At 30.6% G+C, this 21,342-nt stretch overlaps 4 protein-coding genes across 4 annotated transcripts in view; 2 read left to right on the forward strand and 2 right to left on the reverse strand.

Annotated features, from left to right (window-relative positions):
* The first annotated feature begins 190 nt into the window (after positions 1-190).
* LOC113516056 (uncharacterized) lies at positions 191-5,259 on the forward strand. Its single transcript, XM_026900401.3, has 6 exons — positions 191-423; positions 512-761; positions 1,093-1,306; positions 2,030-2,108; positions 2,358-2,470; positions 3,614-5,259. The coding sequence occupies exons 1-6, from the start codon at positions 359-361 to the stop codon at positions 3,814-3,816; spliced, it is 924 nt and encodes a 307-aa protein (XP_026756202.1). The 5' UTR covers positions 191-358; the 3' UTR covers positions 3,817-5,259.
* On the reverse strand, positions 5,258-8,439 carry LOC113516055 (serine/threonine-protein kinase RIO3). Its single transcript, XM_026900400.3, has 2 exons — positions 6,923-8,439; positions 5,258-6,270 (listed from the first exon to the last, which is right to left on the reverse strand). The coding sequence occupies exons 1-2, from the start codon at positions 8,273-8,275 to the stop codon at positions 5,806-5,808; spliced, it is 1,818 nt and encodes a 605-aa protein (XP_026756201.2). The 5' UTR covers positions 8,276-8,439; the 3' UTR covers positions 5,258-5,805.
* A 1,688-nt stretch (positions 8,440-10,127) lies between these two features.
* On the reverse strand, positions 10,128-12,011 carry LOC113516054 (60S ribosomal protein L34-like). Its single transcript, XM_026900399.3, has 3 exons — positions 11,939-12,011; positions 11,731-11,802; positions 10,128-10,446 (listed from the first exon to the last, which is right to left on the reverse strand). Exons 2-3 carry the CDS (start codon positions 11,793-11,795, stop codon positions 10,152-10,154), a joined length of 360 nt encoding a protein of 119 aa, XP_026756200.1. The 5' UTR covers positions 11,796-11,802; positions 11,939-12,011; the 3' UTR covers positions 10,128-10,151.
* A 1,290-nt stretch (positions 12,012-13,301) lies between these two features.
* The window catches only part of LOC113516285 (bone morphogenetic protein receptor type-1B), a 109,388-nt gene continuing 101,347 nt past the window's right edge, over positions 13,302-21,342 (forward strand). Inside the window, exon 1 of the mRNA XM_026900682.3 lies at positions 13,302-13,419. Coding sequence (XP_026756483.2) covers positions 13,416-13,419 — 4 coding nt within the window. The 5' untranslated portion in view covers positions 13,302-13,415. The remainder of the gene's footprint in view (positions 13,420-21,342) is intronic.

The raw sequence follows: 21,342 nt of genomic DNA on the forward strand, positions 1-21,342 counted from the left end.
AAATTTAAAATCCCTCTTACAATTAAAAATATTAAAATATCCTAAAATATAAGAATTTTATATTGATACAAAATACATATATTGATTTTATTTTATTAATTTTTGCTTTACAAATGGCAAATAATTTAAAAAAACAAAATATTTAATTTTTTTTCTCAGTAAAGATAGTAACTTTTAGACACTTTTTTTTTTGTGGCGTTCACCCCGATATTAGGGTAATGATTTCTTTAAACATAGTCTCTGTAATTTGTGCCATAGTTTTTCTAATCTGTGCTTTTATTGTTTTCCAAAATATTACTTTTTATTTTCCTACGAATAATTGAATATTTTAGGAAATTAAGTGAATACCTATTAAATTATGGCGACAGATCTTTACGCAAGCTTTAATGAACAATACATGAACATAAACGCTAAACTCAAAAAGTAATTTACCATTTTATTAATATTTAGAAATTTTCATTGCTTGTTCTAAACATATTTTAATTGTATATCTTATGAATTGATATTACAGACGTTTTATGAGGAAACCTAATATATCCGAGGCAACAAACGAATTTGTAGGCTTGGCAATTCAATGCGAACATTCTGAGCAACCAGCGTTTGCTGGTCATGCGTACGTGGGTGCAGCCAAGTGCGAGGCCTCCGCTGGTAATTCTCTGGGTGAAGCGGAGCAGTATCTGGCTGCTGCACGACAGTTCATGAAAGCTGAACACAAATTTGTGTCTCTTAAGTTTTCTAGTACAGATAGAGAAAATTTGGAGGTAAACATGGGTAATGTTTTCATACTTTAAAATTTCGTGAAAAAACTCGAAAAAGTTATAGATAGAATTAAAACATGTGTCTTAATAGATGAATAAATAAATATAATCCCTACTTTTTTTTAAATATATTGTCATCATCATTATTTCAGCCATTATCCATTTACTGCTGGACATAGGCCTTAAAATACATAAAAATGTTTTCCTTTAATATTGTAAAGTTTGTTATTCATACAGATAAATTTTTATTTTGTTTGCTTAATACTATATGTATAATAGATATACTGCATTTTCTTAATATGATTATGATTTTAAAATGCATTTTAAATTTCAGGCAGCAATAGGATGTTTCAATCAAGCATTAAACAAATATCCAGAGAATTCTTTGATGCGAACATCTATACTCATGGAGTTGGCGAGCAATTTGGTTTCCTTCAACCATAAGCTGGAGGCTATTTCCTATTATGAACAAGCTTTAGAAAATATTGAAAACAAAACAATGAAGCTAATGTGTATGAGGACTATACTCAACTTACTAATTGAATGCGGTAATTATATTTCTTTTTAGTTTATTTCATCATATTCACACTTTGGGTTGCATTTAATATGTTCTAGAATTATTTACATTTAATTTGTCTGTCAAAGCGTGAGGAATACCAGAAATATACATGCTCCATGTTTCCATGGTACACTACAGCACAATATGCCTCCAACTTGCTGGAACTTCATTGGATGACCATAGAGTGTTTGTGTTCAGAGATTTAAGATCTAATGTTATTTCTATTTGAGTGAAATCTTATTCTTTTTAATTAAACATATTTGTTATTTTACGGATGCTTTCTGGGTGAGCACATTAGGATACTGTAAAGCTCATTCAGTTAATAAAATAAATAAATAACTAAAAATATTCAGTTCATGGAATTGTAATTAACATTCTGTTGTTGAGTTATTGCATGCAAACGTGTTATAAAGTTAACTTTTACACAGATTGTGTTATTAGAAAATTGGCAAACTTATATCACTTCTTATTGTACTTATGTATATCTTATTAAGTCAGACATACATGCATAACATAGCTACATATCATCTCATCACCAACTATGAAACCTGGTGGTGTCCTGCAACCTTAATATTACATACAAATATATTATTTCACTATTTTATTCATTAATGAATAAAATAGTGAAATGAATGAATAGAACAGTAAAATTCTAAAAATAATATTTCTTAGATGTAAGCTTATAATTTTTTATTTTATATTTTTTTTTTAGAGAAGTGGGACATTGCTCTTGATACAGCCAATACAATAGTTGACAAGATATTGAATATACCTGAGAATATTCTAGCAGAGTAAGTATAAGGACACTAACCAGATCAACAGCAGTTTTAGAAATACTTTTTGTTAACCAGAATAGAAAAGATTCATTTATAAAGTAAATAGAATGATGTGATACCATATATTGTCACATAAAACCATTTTTTTTTTTAAATACTTCAAGGACTCATAAGGAAATATGTGCTTTTAACTGGGAAAAAGGCTGTCTATTTTGCAGTCCTAGGAGTTTTACTATACTAAAGTGTCTCACAATAAACTTGTAGGGTTCAAGTCAGCAGGGTGCTTCTGGCATTACTTGTGAAACCAATGGATGAAAACAAACCAGACTCCTTGAAGAATTTGTTTACGAGTATACTCAATGACTGTGATAGTGATGGTAAATATTCAAATGTATCCTATTTTTTTGTTTTATATAGTATTTTATTAGTGTATTACAGCAGCAAACAATATAACTTAGTACTTTATCTATTCTAGCATTTATTTTGGATATTTAAACTTATTAGCTTTTATTCGAGATGATATAAAATAATGTATTTCAAAACGACCCACACTTTGAAAAACATGGGAGTCGCAGAGTCACCAAGCCTTAAACAATAACATTTTTGCAACGTAATCGATGCATGTTTTAGGTACTTTATTGTGTACTATTTATTTATTATATTGTATTTAACTAATATCTAAGTACGAAAATAAATAAAAATGTACTGAGGAAGGAAGTTAGGAACCGCGGAGGGTAGGAGATAGCAAAATATTTTTGCACTCTAAGGGGGTCATGTCATGTAAAAGTTTGAAAAACACTGATATAATGGAATCAACCTTACTTGATTATAAAATGATTAGATTATATACTTAATATATCTGCTACCATAACAGCTTCGAGCATATCTTGTGCAAATAATTATCTTACTAGCGGCCCGTCCCGGCGCCCCACGGGTGGACATTAAGGCTGCACACGCGATGGAAGCTTAAAAATGGAGTAACTTCTCCCGTTTTCCCAACATTTCCCTTCACTGCTCTGCTCCTATTAATCGTAGCGTGATAAAAAGTATACTATAACCTGCCCAGGAGTATGAAGAATAATTGTACCAAGTTTCGCTAAAATCCGTTGAGTAGTTTTGTTTCTATAACGAACATACAGAGAGACAGACAAAAATTTTACTGATTGCATTTTTGACATCAGTATCGATCACTAATCACCCGCTGATAGTTATTTTGGAAATATATTTCATGTACAGAATTGACCTCTTTACAGATTTATTATAAGTATAGATTTTCTCTCTCTTTCTAACATACAGGTTATTATATTTTCTGTCTCATGCGTTGTCAATCAATAAACTTTATAATCTAAGGTTTATACTTAGTAGTCTAAACATTTTTTTTACAACTTTTTCCTTTTTTTACATTAAAAAAATAACCTTTATGAGTACATTAAAATCTCTTCCATTATATGTTAATGTTCATAAGTATGTACTTCATTTTATATCAACAAGAGTTTTCAAGAATTGTTTTTTTTTTTCAGCATTTCCAGTAAACATCGATTTGCGATTAAAACTTCAGTCCATTATAATTTCAAGCACGACAGGCGATGCAAATTCATTAATCTGTGTTTGTGCAGACACAAAAGGGTTCCTCACTATGCAGCAAGCATTTTTATTGGACAAAATAAATACCGAAATTAGATTGACTCAGTATTGTGACAGTGTAAGATCGTATTTAAATTAGTATGTGCAGAACACCAATCTTATGCCTGTCAATGCAGGTGATTCAGAACTGTTCCTGGCTTTTGTGGCGATGGCTTGCATAAACAATTATTTATGGATTATATATGATGTTCCATGATAAGGCAGATATTAGATTGATTCTCAAGTAGTTACATAGATAGTATAGGATTAGGGATTTCCTTCCACATTCGTATTTTTGTATGGTATCGGTATACATTGGCGGAGCACCAGTGAGGTGAGGCAGGAGTGATGATAGGTGAGAATAAAAGGTCAGTTTGCCAATACTGGCCAATTGCTTATGAATTACCTAAGATGGTTTCCAGAGGAAACCGCGTGAAGATCATTCCGATGGGGTATATTGCTAGCAATGAGGCTGTTAAGCCCTATTACTAACAATCCCTTTCCCCCCCCACCTTCCCATATAGACACCGTAAACATGTGCTATTGCACTGAGAATTTTTTTTTTTAATAGAAACCAGAATTACATTACAAATAAAGCGAAAGGCAGATTATGTGGTCTCTGATATTATTTCTTGTTTCTAATAATACATACAATTCTAGTTTGTGGATAATTTATGTTAGTACATATAGTAAAACATTGGGATTGATTCACAAACACTATTTCTCTTAATGTAATTCTAAATTACATTTTAAATGGTGACAGCGAAATATTTATTGTAAGGATCAATATGAACTAATTTTTTAATAGATTTGTTGTATATCAATAAATCTGTGTCAGTGTTTTTCTAGAACTACCCACACTTTTGTAACTTTTTATGGAAAAATCATGTATAGTATTAAAATAGTTTCTTATCGCTTACAAAATACTTGATTCACAATAAAAAAAAAATCATGATTAATTGTGCTGTCCCTAAATTTATCCATAATAAGATTAAATTCAAAATTAATATATATTTTCAGTTTTATATAAGTTCAATTAATATGTTTTTAGTTGATGTTGGTCTTAAATATTTTTTTTTAAATGTTATTGTGTGTGTAAATGCAAAGATTTTTCTTATTAGTTATAATAATTTATTAAATAGTTGTGTATAAATGAATAAATGAAATTTTATTTTATAGAACATTTATATAGTATTTGTAATATTAATACTAGAGGGAGACTGTCCAAATGTACAAAAAGTCAATTGCTTGGGTACCTCTGTCACATTCGTGTTTCAACCGTGAAGCAGTTGTGTTTGCATGGCTGTGTTTCGGTTTGAAGGGTGGGATATGGCGTGAATTTGCTGGGTACAGAGGAATAACACCTGAGTTCTCAAGAATGGCAACACATGAGGGGTATAATGGGCGAAACAGTATACTCTGTTATGTCCATGGTACTGCTCATGTCTATAGGCGACGGTTACCACTTTCTATCAGGTGGGTCGTCAGCTTGTTTGCCATTCTAAGTTGTATAAAAAAAAAATTAAAGTAAAATTAATAAATATAGATATGAATTTTGTAATTAGAGTGATTAAAGAAACTGATAAAAGAAATAATAAGCAAACAATATAATTATTATGATATCAAATATTGTGAAATAATTATTATAAAAATAAATAAAGCACATGTTTTATTTAGTCTTATACTCATCTTTTGTTTTGTAATAAAACACAAACTTCATATATATTGCAACATTTTTTTATATCACTATATACCATTGGTACACTTCTTATTCCATTATGTAATATCTTAGAAATCTGTAGTTTTTTTCTTTTTCTGGTGTCATAACTTTAATCAATTACAAAAATAGAATGTTGATTCATTTTTAAGATTTTGAAGTAATTAACCAATAGAAGTAAATTATTAAAAGGTAAAGATTCCTCAATTTTTTTTTATATACTAAAATGCACTTAAATATTAAAAACTATCATTGATTTAGTAGAAAAAATCAAATTGTAAAATTTATGATTCAGATTATAATTTTCTTCATATCTTTTGTCGTAATTGGACACGTCTTTTTGATGAGCTCAAATTAATTATAACATGTTTTTTAAGACTTTTTATGTTTACTACAACTACTTATGCCTCCATCAATTGGCACAGTCACCTCTATTTCATTACCAAAATTGACTTTCTCATCCACAGCATTTACAGTTTCTCCGACTGTTGAAACATTTGCATCAGTAACAGTATCAGTCAATATGTTACCAAAATTGGTAGCAGTGTCAACCCCGTCTTTCTGGGAATGAGTCCACATCTCCTCAAATTCGTCGTCGTCGTTGTCATTTTTATTACTCTTGACCTGCTTGCCCTCATTGGTCTTATTCCAGCAGTACTCAAATGGATAACTGATATTCCTGTTATCATCAGGTGCTATTTCAAATCTGGAAGATAGTGCATTGAATGTTGTATGAACACCTTCAAGTAAATTAACGTCCACTTCATCAAACCCTGTGATTGATTTAAAAAGCTCTTCAGCCGTCTTCATATCAGTAACACCTTTTTTTTCAAAGAACTGCAAATAAAATAGGATGTTAATTAAACATAATAAAAAAGTAAAGATCATGAACAAATACAATACAATTAATTCATTTGAAAGTAAGCTTTAGCTATTAAAATGTTTTATTTGTTGACCTTTAGGGGGTATTTTTGTTCAGGATCCCAATTTCAGTCAAGTATTTTCTTTTTTTGAGTACACTGGTTAGATATAACTATAATATGTATTTTGAAATAATTCTCTTATTAAAAATCTATCAGACTTGGAGATTGATATTTCATTCCTTATTAATGACAGTCTCTTGTTATTAAGAAATTGTTTAACATAATATAGATTAGATAGAATAGTAACAAGCAATAACAATGTTTACTAGTTGCATAATTAAGTAAATAATAATAAATCATTTTTATTGAAGTAAACTTAATAATAAGCATTTTTGAATGGTGATTTTTTTATAAATCTACCACCCAATCTGAAATGTAATTTCAGCTGAGAAGAATGGGCAAGAAACACAGCTGTTGCTTTTTTAAATAAGAGTTAAGTGTATAACAAAAAAACATGACTGGATGAAATAACCCATAAAGGTTGTAACTTCATATTGATAAAGAAAAAAAAGTTTGAATGCTATGATGAATCACAGTATTCTTGATAAGTAATTATAAACACCTACATTACAAATATTCCGGCAGTCCCTGAGTAGAAACTCCAAGCCAACTGGATGGTCAGGTTGCACTGATTGTGAGACATCAATGAACCAACATTTATTGTCCCACCAAAGTATGTTATACTCCGATAAATCAGCATGAATCATGTGCCCCACATTGTACATCTTATGCATGGCATCAACAACTTCATTGTACACACTTTGCCACTTTTCAGGCTTTAGAATAACATCTCTCAGTTTCGGGGCTGGCTTATTGTCTTTACCAATGAAGGACATCAATAGAATATGCTTTTTGAGGCATATCATCTCTGGACAATTGAGACCAATCTTTTGCATCCTCATGATGTTATACATCTCTTTCTCCGCCCACATATGGACAATCTTATGAGGGTTCTGCTTAGAGAATCTATCCTTAAATCTGTAATCGGCTTCAATATACTTATCTCTAGTTTTGAACTCATTTAGAGTTGTTTTAAATACTTTGATGGCACATTCCTTAGGGATCGACAAATCCGGATATGTTGTATCTCCATTAGCATGAAACACTACTGACTCTTTGCCCGTGGATATCACTCCATTGATGTCTTCCAAGAGGCCATTATTGACGAACTTGTAGAGTATGAGTCTTGTTGGTTCATCTAGACCCAATTCAGCTGTAGCTTGACTTTCTTTTCTATCTAACATCTTGTGCTTACGAGACTGATGTTGCTTTGTATGCTCTCTAAGATGATTGAACACAGGATTGGACAATTTCATATCAAATCCAGCACCATCTCCAGTACACACCTCCGGTGGGAACGTCATCATGCGACATGCATTCCTTCTACCGTTTATAACGCTATCGTGTTTAGTGACCATTTCGCCGTCCTTCATAATAAATCCTCTTTTAGATAAACTTGCGAATTCTTTCTCGTTGGTTTCGAAGCGATCCCAATCCTGTTTCTTTGCCACCTCATAATCTTCCTCTTCTGAATTAGAATCATACAATAAATGCTCAGGAACATTGCGGTAGTTGTCATACGACACAGACACCTTTGATTCGCCGTTACGCTTCTTCTCCACCCTTTTGATTTCATCGTCATACTCTTTGTCGAATTGAGATTGCAACACTTTTGCAATAATAGCGTCAGAGTCGCAAAAATTCTTGACGTTTGCGTCTTCAATTTGTTTAAATATTTCCGACGATATATCTTTCGATTCAGAGCTTACAGGCTTTTCAGATTCAAGTTTTACGCCTATTTGTTGAGCAAAAATTGTTTCCTCTTTAATCTGAAGGCCTTTGGCATATTCTTCTGACATTATATCAGAGAGATTTTGAACATCTGTCGGTGCTGATAATTTCTTCCAAGGATTCGACATTTTGATTAAATTATTATTAAACTAAATATAAATATCACAGAAATTTTTAATAGTTATATAACAAGGAACACAATTTCTTTATTTTTCTTAAGAAAATTTACACCAAAACAATGATTCACTTAAAAAACTACGTACTTATACAATAAAAAAAGGGTAATATCAATGTCAAATGACACTACACCACAGATTACTTATACAGATGACTTTAGATCACAGCCACACACATACACTACGATAAATTTGAAAAATTGCAACGTATTTTCGAAATTGTATTGTCGATACATGAAATCTTGTTATTATTTTCGTGATTTAGATTTGAATATAAGGAAAATAAACCACTTTTGGATGACGTGTGAAGATGATATAGACTAGTTTTTAAGTTAGACCTTCAGAAGATCATAAAAACCTTATTCAATTTGATACAGTTTTGCTTGATGTTAAAACTACTTATAGATAAATTTATATGTGTGCAATTTTTCTTATAAATATTAACACAGGCACATTTTATGAAAATCTAATAAGAATTAACCAAGAGGAAGTGGTTGTTAGTAATCAAGTTAGTCCCCAATGCTATCAATATACCCTATCAGGTTAACCTCCACGCAGTTCCCTCTGGAAACTATCATAACTAATTTATCGTTGAATTCGTCACAATGGGTTAATTGAACTGCTTTTTCATTCTCTCCTATCACCTCTCATTGGTATCCCGCCAGTGTATATTGATAGCGCAGGCGGGATTACCATGTCATTTACATCCATTAAAAAAGCGAATTAACCACGTTTTCTATTGGAAACCGCGTGCAGGTCAACCTGGTAAGATGTTGGTATTTAGCTTGAGATATCAACTAATATTTCCGTAGTGGATAAACACAATAAAAATGTACAATAAAATTTAATAGAAGAGCAAATACAGAAAAGCAACGATTGTTTCTAACAGTGTGTCAACTAAATTTAAAAACATCTTTTTAAATTACAACCGGCCAGTAGTTTATAGCAGTATGAAAATAAACCTATTTCTAACATAATTAGTGTCCGACTGAACTTTAAATATGTTTCAGTAAATTTCGGCTTCGGTTTCGGTCGAAACTGAGACTAAGGCCGAAAGTTCTGTATCAGCTGTAAAACCTGTTTCGGTCGGACACTAATTATAATCATAAATTTAATATAATGTACTTAGAATTATACAAGTTAGCAAAACAATGCTTACTTATAAATTTGAAAGAAAAGGAATTTGTTATCTGAAAGCGTTTTGAACAATCACTACGAAATATATTTTTGTTTGAAAATAGTAACACCGTCTGTGATGTCGGTATGCACAGATGTTCTATCAGACAAGCGCCATTAACGAGTTATGGTGGGAATGAAGTAGTTCAGTTGGTCCATCGTGAAGAATTAAATAACAAAGAATTTACCACGGTGGTTGGCAGGTCGACCTGATTAAGTATATTGTTATATACCCTATCAGGTCGACCTCCATGAGGTCAAAATTTTATGATTGCTAAATTAAATTTATTGTACACATACTATATGGGATGGGAAAGTTCATAGGTTACTTTTTATCCCCGTCATGTGTAAACTCCTTTTTTATGACATTTAGAATAATATACAAGCTGACAGACCATCTGATAAAAAGTGGTAATCATCACCTATAGACATGAAGAGTACCATGAACATTACAGAATACACTATTATACCCATGGTACCCCTCATGTATTGCCATTCCTCAGGATAAAGGTGTTATGCCTTCATACCTTGTAAATTCATTGGCATATCCCACCCTTTAAACTGGAAGTCATGTCATGGAGAAGACAAAATCTACATCTAATAAAATTAGTAATAAATAAAAGACAGCTTTGATTTTTACTTATTTATTACCCTACTTTGCGGACTTTTTGCCACCTTTAGAAGAGGCCTGTTGCGCTTTGAGGACCTTCACAATCTTCTGCTCCTCAATGAGGAAGGCTCTGACAATGCGCTGTTTGACACACTTGTGGCAGAGGACACCTCCATAAACACGTTTCACTGTCTTTTTGCGGTAGCAGAGACGTGAGCGTTCTGCTGGCCTGGCGGGCTGGATGCCCCGCAGTTTGCTTTTGCACTGGCCACATCTTGGGATCTTCTTAGGTTTCTTAACATACTGATATACAAGCCGACCACCAGGAGTCCTTACACTGTAATAATCAGAAAATAGATTTTCTTTACATGTAAATATTAGGTAAACATAAATACCATTTGGAACTTTTTTTACATTTTTTAAAACATTATTTAATTCTTCATTGCATGAAAAACAAATATATAAAATGAAAATGGGAGACAGAACTGACAGATTTGTATGTATGTATATAAAATGACAATTAGAAAATTAAAGTGAAATACAATAGCACCAAGTACATTAATGGTGTAAAGCATTTAAGACAATTTCTAATGAAGATACTCAAAAAGAAATCGATTATATTAAATGCAACCAATAAGGGAAATTTAAAATAATATATTCACACAGTGATATAACATAATTTTAACTTAACAATTTGAAATATTGTTCATGAATTTGTAGTAACATTTTAGTTCCTGTAAATATATTATTGTGAATGTTAAAGGTTGTAAATACTTAAATATTTGTTACATGAAATTTGAAATGCAGATAATATCCTAGCACAGTATATTCTGTGTGTTCCAGCAAGCTATTAATTGTTACTAATTGAGATGATTGTCCAATTTGAAACTGTAAGAATTTTGTTTATTATACTTAATGTGAATATTTATAAAGTTTATACATCTTAATCACATTTAAATAGGTTAGTTACAGCATGGTCTAAATTAAAACATAGAATACTTTATATTTTATCCAATATGACATATAATGTTGGAGGTAGTTACATTATAAAAGGTGTAAACAATCTATTAACTCACAATTACTATTAGTTATAAATTTTGGGAAACTGTAAGAGAAGTGAGCAATTTATTCTTAAATAAATAAATGAATTATTGACTCTGGATATGGATGTTTTAGGTTATCAAACGATATGAAGTTTCTTACAAGATGCACTACTAATCTGAAGTTATTATAATATTACTAATGATTTTTTAGACTGTGAATAAGTTTAAACTTTTGTTTTAATATTATGCTTAAACTGCTAACTAGATTTAAATAAAATTTTGTATAGATACTGAATTTATTCATTAACTTTTAGGATACTCGATATTCTTATTCACGCGGGTAATAGCCTACCATTACCGTCAGTAAACAATATAAAATAATTGTACAAACATTATTAACCTTATACATAATATCTATTTGATATTTGTAAAGGTCCACATACTCATCTATTAATTTTAGAGGTTATTATTTTTGTGAAGGAAAGTTTTTCATAAATAGTCCACAACAATACTTAAATATCACATTGGTAGCAATTATTTAGTAAAATTTTATATATATTTCTTAAAAGAACACTCACATTCTCCTTTGGTTGGACTTGGTATTGTATGACAAACGTCGTCTGAACGTAAGCCGCTGTACCATTTTGGAGCTGAAATATAAAAGGAATTATATTGAATACACTTTCCACGGTTTATTTCATCAATTTATATAAAAAAATATTTGAGATAATTTGTGATTATTTCGGATTTCCTGTATTTTTCTACAGAAAAAACAAAATCCCTAACCTTTTTGACAGCTGTTGACAGAAAAAGAAAAACAGTGTATTTTATGGCAACATTTTTAAAGTTCGTTCTGAAACAGAAAAAAAAAATTAATAAGTACATAGAAATCAAAATAAATAGAAGGTCGTCGACGATCAGAATTAATGGTTTTAAAATAAATCTATTACTATTTATAAAGTTGGATCAATTCAATCTTTTTTCTAGGAATGGAAAAGATGCTTACGTGTCGTGTTACAAAAGTAAGTTGACTGTTGACACCGTTATTATATCAAATTTAGGCGTCAATCAAATATTGCATGACCATTTAAAAAAATATATCAATAATAATATTCCAAATAATACATCAGATTCTAGTATTGATGCTTCGCGATATATTTCTTGAAAGCTTCGACATTTTTAATTTAATTATAATAGTTATTCTATATTTTTTTAATACTTTCCACATAAGGTTAGTGTTACCTTTTTCTGGTTAAAAACAGAAGTTTACTGTCTAATTTCGTATGTGTAGAATCAGACATCATATTAACATAACTATATAGCCATACACTTCAAATATTTGTAGTGTAAGAATTGTAATTTTCTACGAATGTTATTTAATGAACTTACAAAATCTACAAAATGTATTTAGAATAAACCTAAAAAATTAATATTCATGCTTTTAAATATGTATATTATTGTTCCGTTAGCTGCTCATTTACTACCTCTTAATGACATTGATTTAAAATCGAAATATTTAAATAATACTAAAATTTACTAATTCAATGTTTTTTCTATAAATATATCGATATGTCGATTAAAAAAAATATTTGTTGGAAGATCAAGTCAGTTGAATATATCATGCGACAAATATTGAATAAATTTGATATATCGATATAAAATGTTAATAATGAACTTTGTTATTTTTTTCTTTATGTTAAAATTTAAGCGTGCACGATGAAAAAAATGTATGAAAGTCTGAATGACCAACTATAAAAATATGCGCGTTTAATACAGATTTTAAAATGATATAATACATATTTTTATTTATGTAAATAGATTAGCTATTATTGATTTTGTTAAAATTTCTATGGTATCAATCTGTAAATATACCTTTTCTTTCAGATAAAAAAAGAATTTTCAATATTGATTTACAGTTATGTGGTAACAAAAATAAAAAATACACGAATATTGAATAGAATATTAATTATTATTTTATTTTCGAATAAAATATTTGAATACTTAGTGTATTTTTATATTGTGAGTCTCTTTCTTTTTGAAGTCGGTTGAAAATTATAGTGTAAAATATTGGATACTATTTACTTTATCTATGTCATATCGAAAAAGGAATATATTTTTGAAAACATGCAATGTTTTGTAAATAAGTTATGACTTTAATAACTAGCAACACTCAAAAATGAAAATGGCTCCCTATTTACTGTGTTTTTAATGTTTTTCTGTGTTGAATTTCTAATTGTGCATTATTATTAAAATTCCGCGAAAAATGGGTGAGTCGAATTTACTCTTATTTATTGTACCTTTTATACACTTGTGAATATTCTACCATATCTACTCTCAAGGGCCTCCAATTTTCAAGAGAAGTGTGTGTTGTCTTACATGAATATCTACGTATATCGCATTTATTTTAGATTTTTCTTAATTGATTTTATGTATAATGCAATTATCTATCGCTTATCGATTCTGTTTATAATGAACAGTGTTATTATTTGGTTATTTTTGGTAGTAATTACTTATATTATTATACCTAGTTATAAATAATGATTTTTAAATTCTTATTCACGAATTAATTATTAATTGATATTTATATTATGTAGTAATCAGCGCTTATAAGATTTTGTAAACAAAAGACAATTAAGTTCTAATTAGGTGGGTTTGTATGTACATGCATTTATTTCAGAATTAACACTATCTTATGTTGACACATTCTTTTCAATAGATGTCTTTCTGGTTGAGTTTATGTTTTGTATAAATACACTGATAAATAAACCAAAAAAGCTTCAAGAAACTGCTTGTCCTGAGGTATTAAATTTTTTTATAAGGAATCTGTTTAGTATTACCATTTTAATATCATTTCTTCAAAGTATTTTTTTAATTGTTGTGTATATATTAGAGAGTGAAGTGAGTTCATTTTGCTTCTCTCCTTTATTTATGACCAAAATACTGCATTCGATCATTATTTGTATCTTTTTTTTATAATTTTATCATATTTTTTATTTAATACTTTTCAGTAATAACATAATAGTAAAGCTCTTTATTCTGTGATTAGTACTTACATGTAAATGTATGTGAAACTAATGTTTATTATAGTATGTCACTAATCCTAGTGTGCGTTTTGGTATAGGCCTCATTCAATAACTTCCACTGGCTTCTATCATTTGCATCTCCATTTTGCACCCACAGTTGTCTTCAAATTGTCTTTCCATTTTATATCATTTCATATTTTACACATAAACAATGTTAAAGTTTAGGTATGTTAGTAAGTATAATATTTTTAAAATTCAGTGTAATCTATTGTAAGAAATGTGATCTAGTCTATGTAACTTCTTCTCATTTCCCTTTCCTGGAACAGTCAATGTAAAAAAATATGATTTTTTATTAGATGCTATCTGTCAGTATTCCTAAGTAACTTCATTTAAGAATTTGAATATATTTATTTGATAGCTAATGATTGTGATATTTAAGTTAGTTAAAGTTGGTTGAATATTTACTTGATTCCATAATGTTGGTCCAAACATTGAACAAATTTTTTTTTTATTATAATTTACCAAATAAACTAGATATAAAGATTAAATATGACCAAACTAAGGGACAGTTTTATCATTGAGTCCCTGAGTATTTCATGTACTGTACACATAGATGGGGAAAGAGGAAGGTAGTTAAATTTTTCAAGTTAATTTATTTTAGATTTACATATGCAGTGTTTAAAAATATATCTATATTTAAATTGGTCCATTATATCAATGGACCATCATCACCTACAAATTGTTCTATACTACTACATTGTTGAGGGAGTGGCATGTTATCTTATCAAATTTCTAGGCTTTTTCATTTTATATGAAGGCCTTTGCCTTTACATAGTTTATCGGATGACGGCTTTCCATACCCTCCAAAGGACAAAGCAAATGACAATAATATTTAAATAATACATATATGAATACAAAAAATTAAGTGTTAAATCCGGGATTCGACTTTAGGATCCCTTGAAGGCAGACAAACCCTACCTGTATCCTGTAGCTTCACCTGTGATCATATTGTGATGATGAGAAGCTAAAATAAATAGGTATCAAATGCAAAATATTTGTTTCAAATGTGATTAGTAGTTCCATATATTAGGGTGTCCAAATTCTTTCATTTTTTTTATATTAGTATAGATTAAGCTCTTACCACCACCAATATTGAGTATGGGTTTTTTCCCTATAAGAGCAGGATATTAGTTTACAACTACTATGGTGACCAGGTAGCTTGTTATAAGGTTTTGGTTCAGGTTTTCTTTCTCCTTTTGCATTAATGTATCATGCTTAATGTTGCTATGGCCACCTCTTTGACCTCTTTTTGGGGATGGAAAAGTAGTTAGTTACTACTGGCTCTGTGCTATGTTTACGGCAGTGAATGTATAGGGTAGAAATATAAAACCTGAGTTCTCAGGAATGGCAATGTATGGGGAGTATCATCAGCGAAACAGTATACTCTGTTGTACTGTTCATGTTTATAGGTGACAGTTACCATTTTCTATCAGGTGGCCCGTCAGCTTGTTTACCATGCTAAGTTGCATAAAAAAATATTATGGCGTGGATTATATGAAAATACATAATTATAAAACATCATATTTTTTTAATGGTTGATAAAGAAAGGGTAACCTCGCCTGTGTCATCGGTATATGCTGGCAGGACACCAGTAAGGGGTGTTAGGTGAGAATGAAAAAGCAGCAGCAGGTTTCCAGGGATAACCGCGTGGAGGTCGTCCTGATGGGGTGTATTGCTAGTTATGGGGAAATTAGACACCATTACTAACAACCCTTTTCTCCCCAGTGGAGGGGTCGTCCTACACCGTTAACTTAATTGTGAATAAATCTCGATTGACCATATTTCAAATTGTTGTAAGGGTTTTGCGGTCAGATATATGCCATTTGATAGTACTATTTGTTTTAAACCAGAAATGTTAACGACTAAGTTAATGTACGTAATGAAGCCGCAAAGATTGTTACGAAAAATTCATTTTATATGTAATTCCTAGTAAACATTCTTTTCTAATTAAAGCTAGCCGCCCGAGTAAAAAATGTTGATTATGCCTGGTTTAGTGCGATGCGCACACGCATTCGTTATGCGCCATGTTTCATTCGAGGTGTCAGAAATAAGCCCTTATAAATGCTCAAAAGCTGTTTAACTTTATACATAACGCCCGGTTCCGAGAAACGTTCGACATTGAGATGGGTCATTTTGTAATAACAATAGCCGGCGAGCCTAGGGTTGGCAACACGGCGTAACTTTTTTTTTTAAAAGGCGAAACGGTGATTTCTAATGACGAAGGCTGAATTTACAGTTCTTTAAGAAAGTTTTCTACTAAACCGCAATTCTGTTCACCTGTTTTGAGTATCCTTTAAACATTTTTAGAATAATTCTAATGATAAATAATTATATAATTATTTATTATATAATAATTATATAATTATATAATATTATAATTATTGAGTTTAATTTTGGTAGAATTATTATTATGGGTCAATGCAAGAGAAAAAAATTTTTTTTAAATACATAAAATCGGTTCATTGACGAAAATATCACTAAACTTATAGAAAAAAGCGGAATTAAGATCTGTCTTGTAAAATAGTTGCAGAAACGATTGTGGTTCTTGTAATCTTTCTTTTTTTATTCTTTATTGTACACAAAACATAATGTTAAGCACAATTCATTTTAAACATAATGTACAAAGGCGAGCTTATGTCTAATAAGACATTTCTTCCAGCAAATCTTGTCTTACTAAGATACTAAAATTGTAACTAACTAACACAGACAGACGTCTGTGTACAGGAGATATAGAAGGAAACTTGATGTAAGAATGAGAGCAACACAAGCCAAAATCATTACTTTTTTTTTATTTTTGTCTGTCTGTTTGTTCTGGCATCAGGCAAAAACTACTGCAACAAATTGATTTCGGTTGCACAGATATATTTTTTTCTTGATACGCCATCTGTAAGTGGTAACATGCTTGTAAAATCCATGCATACAAAATTTAAGATAAATCAATATTGATATAACTACAGAACCCTAATACATAAATATAGCAAGAAAATAATAAAAATAGTCAATAAGAAAAATAGCAAGTAGCAAATAGCAATATATTAAATCCGTATATTAAGTATATATAGGCAATATATAATGTATTAGTAATAAACTAGTAATAATAATAATTAGAATTAGGTAATAATAATGTAAAAGATAAGCTAATACATAAGTGCATAAACGAATAAACAAACAAATAAAAACAACAAAATAGTAAAGACAGACAGACAAACAAAAAAAAAACTAGCAAAATGTATTCCCTATATATATTCCCACCTAAACTTATATACCGTAGTCAGTATGTGTGTATGAAAGTATATTGTGTAGCAAAACCGGGAAATTAATATCCGGGCTTAAGATTGAAAAAAAAAAAATCCTAATACATACAAAATTAAATATTTTTCATTTCCTTCCTCAATTTTAGTACACAAACGATTGACTAATTAATTGACTCACGAATTATTAGATGAATGGAAAGTTATTGTTGTTCTCATTTTACATTACTTATTCGTGTGTCACAGAGTTTGTAATTAATGTAATAATAATTTTGTTCCTATTTCAATTGTGTGACTCATTATATTACTAAAAGTTTCATAAGTAGACATTATATTTTAATGTAATAATAAGAAAATTCGATTAGTTTTGGGACCATTCGGGACCCTTAGTTTTAAGCGGCTGTGGCGCGAGCGCATATCTGCATGCGCGACTCGGCCATATAGATGACACATTAAATCATCAAAAATTTGTAACAACAGTACGTAAATAAAAAATTCGTGTCACGATATTTGTTTAAGCTAATCTTTGAAAGGCTTAACCGATTTTAATGTAATTTTGTATATGTATATAATTCCACTTGTAATGATAACATAGTAGTGTATATTATGTTCTCATGGCAGTCTATAGGAAGACCTTTGTTCAGCAGTGGACAGATAACTAATATAATTTGATGATAATTTGATGGTGATGATGATAATTGGTATAATTTGTTCCATTTCCAGAGACAGGATAGTTTTTAGGGATTCCGTTGATTGTCCGGGATAAAAAGCAGCCTATGTCCTACTTTCTAAATAATTATTATTATTGATTGTTCAAATAGGACCAGCCCAAAACTTTATGGCATACCTCGAAGCTGAAAGCTCAGACACCTCAAACTTGAAAGCTTAGTAGCAGCAAATAATAGTTAGCTCTTGTGGCCAGGATTAAATCACTCGAAAGCTCTGATTAAGAGGTTTTCAGAAAATACTCTAAGAAATTAATTGTTTTGAGTAGAAATAATATGTATGTAATAACAAGGCTCTCATTAGACACTGCAAATTAAACAAGTACATGGTCCAACTAGGTTTATGCCCAAAAAGTGTTTGCAGATTTAATCACAGTGAGGAAGAAACGTCGCAGCACTTAATTTGTGGCTGTAGCCCACTCATACATAAATTATATATCTGTTTTGGAAAATACATATTACATCAAAAATAAAAACATCGTTACGAAAAGAATCCTAAAATTCTTATCACTGATAGGAATTAGCAGCGAACTTTAAAAAAGGGCAAAGCACAAAAGATCATGGAAAGGTCGCAGTGTCACAGGTTTTTCTGCCTCAAAAAGCCCGTCTTTCAATAATAATAATAAATTACCAAAAGTTAACGTACGAACAAGTTTAGTAAGGATGATTAATTTTAGTTCATGATTAAGAAAATGACAATTTTAATATTATCGAACATTGTATTTATCCACAAAGGTGTTTGCACCAGAAGACCTCAATTTCGTTCGTTTCCTCAGGTGCAAGTGAATACATATTTACAAATTCTGGTCGGAAGAAAATACTTTCTGTTACGTAAAGAGACTTAATTTAAATATAAGTACAATGGATATTTCTATAGCATGATGAAACGCATTAAAAGAATCCTATATGTTTATACGTTTAGGCATTCCAGGTTAAGGATTATTTGGATGTTATATTTCATTTAAAATCATTGAATCGTTTACTGGTAATAATCTAAATATATATTTTATAATGTATAGTATTATATACTTAATACTCGTTAATACTTAAAAAATATTAATATAATCCTAAATATTCAGCTCATTGCCACCCCTGCGGTCGCGGCGAAGCCGACCACTTTCTTTTACGTTTTTCCTCCGCGGGTTTTAAACCAAGACTCCTCGCGACAATAGCAGGGCGCGGAACATTCAGTATTACCTGCCACGTTTCTACATAATAAAATGTTGTAAAAATTTCAACCAATGATAGATATTTTTTTGATATGATATTTATTACTCACGGCTTTGTCTGTGGGATCAGGATACATTTATTGATCAAGTTAAAATGTAGCCGAAGTTCTTCATTTTCCCTAATATTACGTATATAATACAATAGATTCTAAATATTGTATAAAAGCCTTAACAGTTATCGAATAAATTCAATTTCATATTGATAATATCATTAAGGATTACAACATAAAATGTATAACATACGTATATTTCTTTTACATCCTATTAATAACCTACAGGTCCACTTCTGGACACGTCCGATATGGATATTTGCTGATTTACGCTGGTGGTCCATATATTAAATTACAAACATGTTACCATTTATCATTTAGCTCGAGTAGGACAGCCCTAAAGCTTTTCAATTGTTCGTTTAGTATAATTCTAATAGCATTCAAACTGCACGACGTCCCGTCTATTTGAACACAATACCTGCTCCCCCAGCATGTCCTTGGAGATGACAATGATACCACCGCCCACCTCCGAACACTAGATGCGCCATTGTTGCATTCCTAGAGCAATCACAATCGTCTACGAATTCAGACATTGATACATCTCTTTCATAATTTACATGTGGGTGTAAAAGATTCAAAGTAAATAATTCTAATTTGTTTATTCATAAGTTACACCCCGAGATTGATTGATACTTGTAGCTCGGCTCTACGTATTCGATTTAGAAACGCGATCGATCTTGGACCATTACTTCACGCATACAAATATATATCCTTTTGAGGATACGAACCCGGAACTAAAGTCAGAAAGCCATGTACAATTTAAATCGATTCAAAAGTAACTTTGAAACTTTGATCCTAAATGTAGTTCATGTGATTACGGGTATTGAGTATTTAAACGTCATTGTATCTATTCGAATATTATATACTAGGCATGGGTAATATACTGCTTCGATATCTATATATTGGGTACTTTGAAAATTGCTGGCGGAAAAAAGTTTTCAATCTTGATGCTTAATTGGATATTATATATTGGATAACCGATATTTAACATATTTGTTATTAGACCAATATATAGATATTGTACCTACAATATATATTGCTACATGTTACCCACCCCTATTATATATAAGGTAAATAGAAATCATTATAATCTGTTTAAAGGAGTTTTCTACTAGCGAAACTGAATATATTGACCAGAGGAACGTGAGTCGAAAAACGACAAATAGTATATTTATACTTTTTTTTATCTTTCATGCATAATATTTCTAACTTATTTTATTATATTGGTAGATTTTTAGTTATACGCTTGAGTAACGACTTCGATTTCACCCTGTTATAATAAACACGTATGAGTAGATACGTAGTCAACCTCGATGATTATTTTTCTTGAGATCTCATCCCGAGATCACTCGAACCGCAATGGATTTACTTGAGATAGATCGATAGCTCGATTATGGTTGTCGTGCTCATCCATCTGATCTATGGTCGACGTTAGAAGCTCAAAGTGAAGTGAAGCTATTCATGACGTGTCTGATACGCGAACACTTTGATCACGACACTGATCAATCTGATATGCTCAGTTTTTTAGAATTGTGGTCTTACATTGTAATACTCAATCGTTTGCTGTTATGATATTTGATCTAAGGAAGAACAATATTTATTCATTTTATCGAGAAATATAAAGGAAACTTACCAAAGTTTCGCGTGTGCTTACTTACAACAAAATATTTTTGTACAAATTCATGCGCGCATTTGTTTATCAAGTCATTGACCCGTGCACAAAATACTAAGAACGCATTGTTATAAGTTTAACACAGTTTACAATCAAGGGCATTACCCCTCTAAAACGAGCTATTTGTTTAACAACAACCATTTGTTTAGTTTAAAACAACGTATCGCGTTCCTATGGATT

This window comes from Galleria mellonella, unplaced genomic scaffold (genome assembly GCF_026898425.1).
Source record: "Galleria mellonella isolate WM207_F2 unplaced genomic scaffold, CSIRO_AGI_GalMel_v1 utg266, whole genome shotgun sequence".
In the NCBI taxonomy this organism is placed as follows: Eukaryota; Metazoa; Arthropoda; class Insecta; order Lepidoptera; family Pyralidae; genus Galleria; species Galleria mellonella.

Excerpts from the sequence above, each read along its gene's own strand:
- LOC113516055 (XM_026900400.3), bottom strand. The coding sequence starts at position 8,275 with ATGTCGAATCCTTGGAAGAAATTATCAGCACCGACAGATGTTCAAAAT. Across the intron at positions 6,271-6,922 it reads ACTGCCGGAATATTTGTAAT|TTCTTTGAAAAAAAAGGTGT; the intron begins GTAGGTGTTTAT and ends TTTTATTTGCAG.
- LOC113516054 (XM_026900399.3), bottom strand. The coding sequence starts at position 11,795 with ATGGTACAGCGGCTTACGTTCAGACGACGTTTGTCATACAATACCAAG. Across the intron at positions 10,447-11,730 it reads AAGTCCAACCAAAGGAGAAT|TGTAAGGACTCCTGGTGGTC; the intron begins GTGAGTGTTCTT and ends TGATTATTACAG.
- LOC113516056 (XM_026900401.3), top strand. The coding sequence starts at position 359 with ATGGCGACAGATCTTTACGCAAGCTTTAATGAACAATACATGAACATA. Across the intron at positions 424-511 it reads ATAAACGCTAAACTCAAAAA|ACGTTTTATGAGGAAACCTA; the intron begins GTAATTTACCAT and ends TTGATATTACAG. Across the intron at positions 2,109-2,357 it reads CCTGAGAATATTCTAGCAGA|GGTTCAAGTCAGCAGGGTGC; the intron begins GTAAGTATAAGG and ends ATAAACTTGTAG.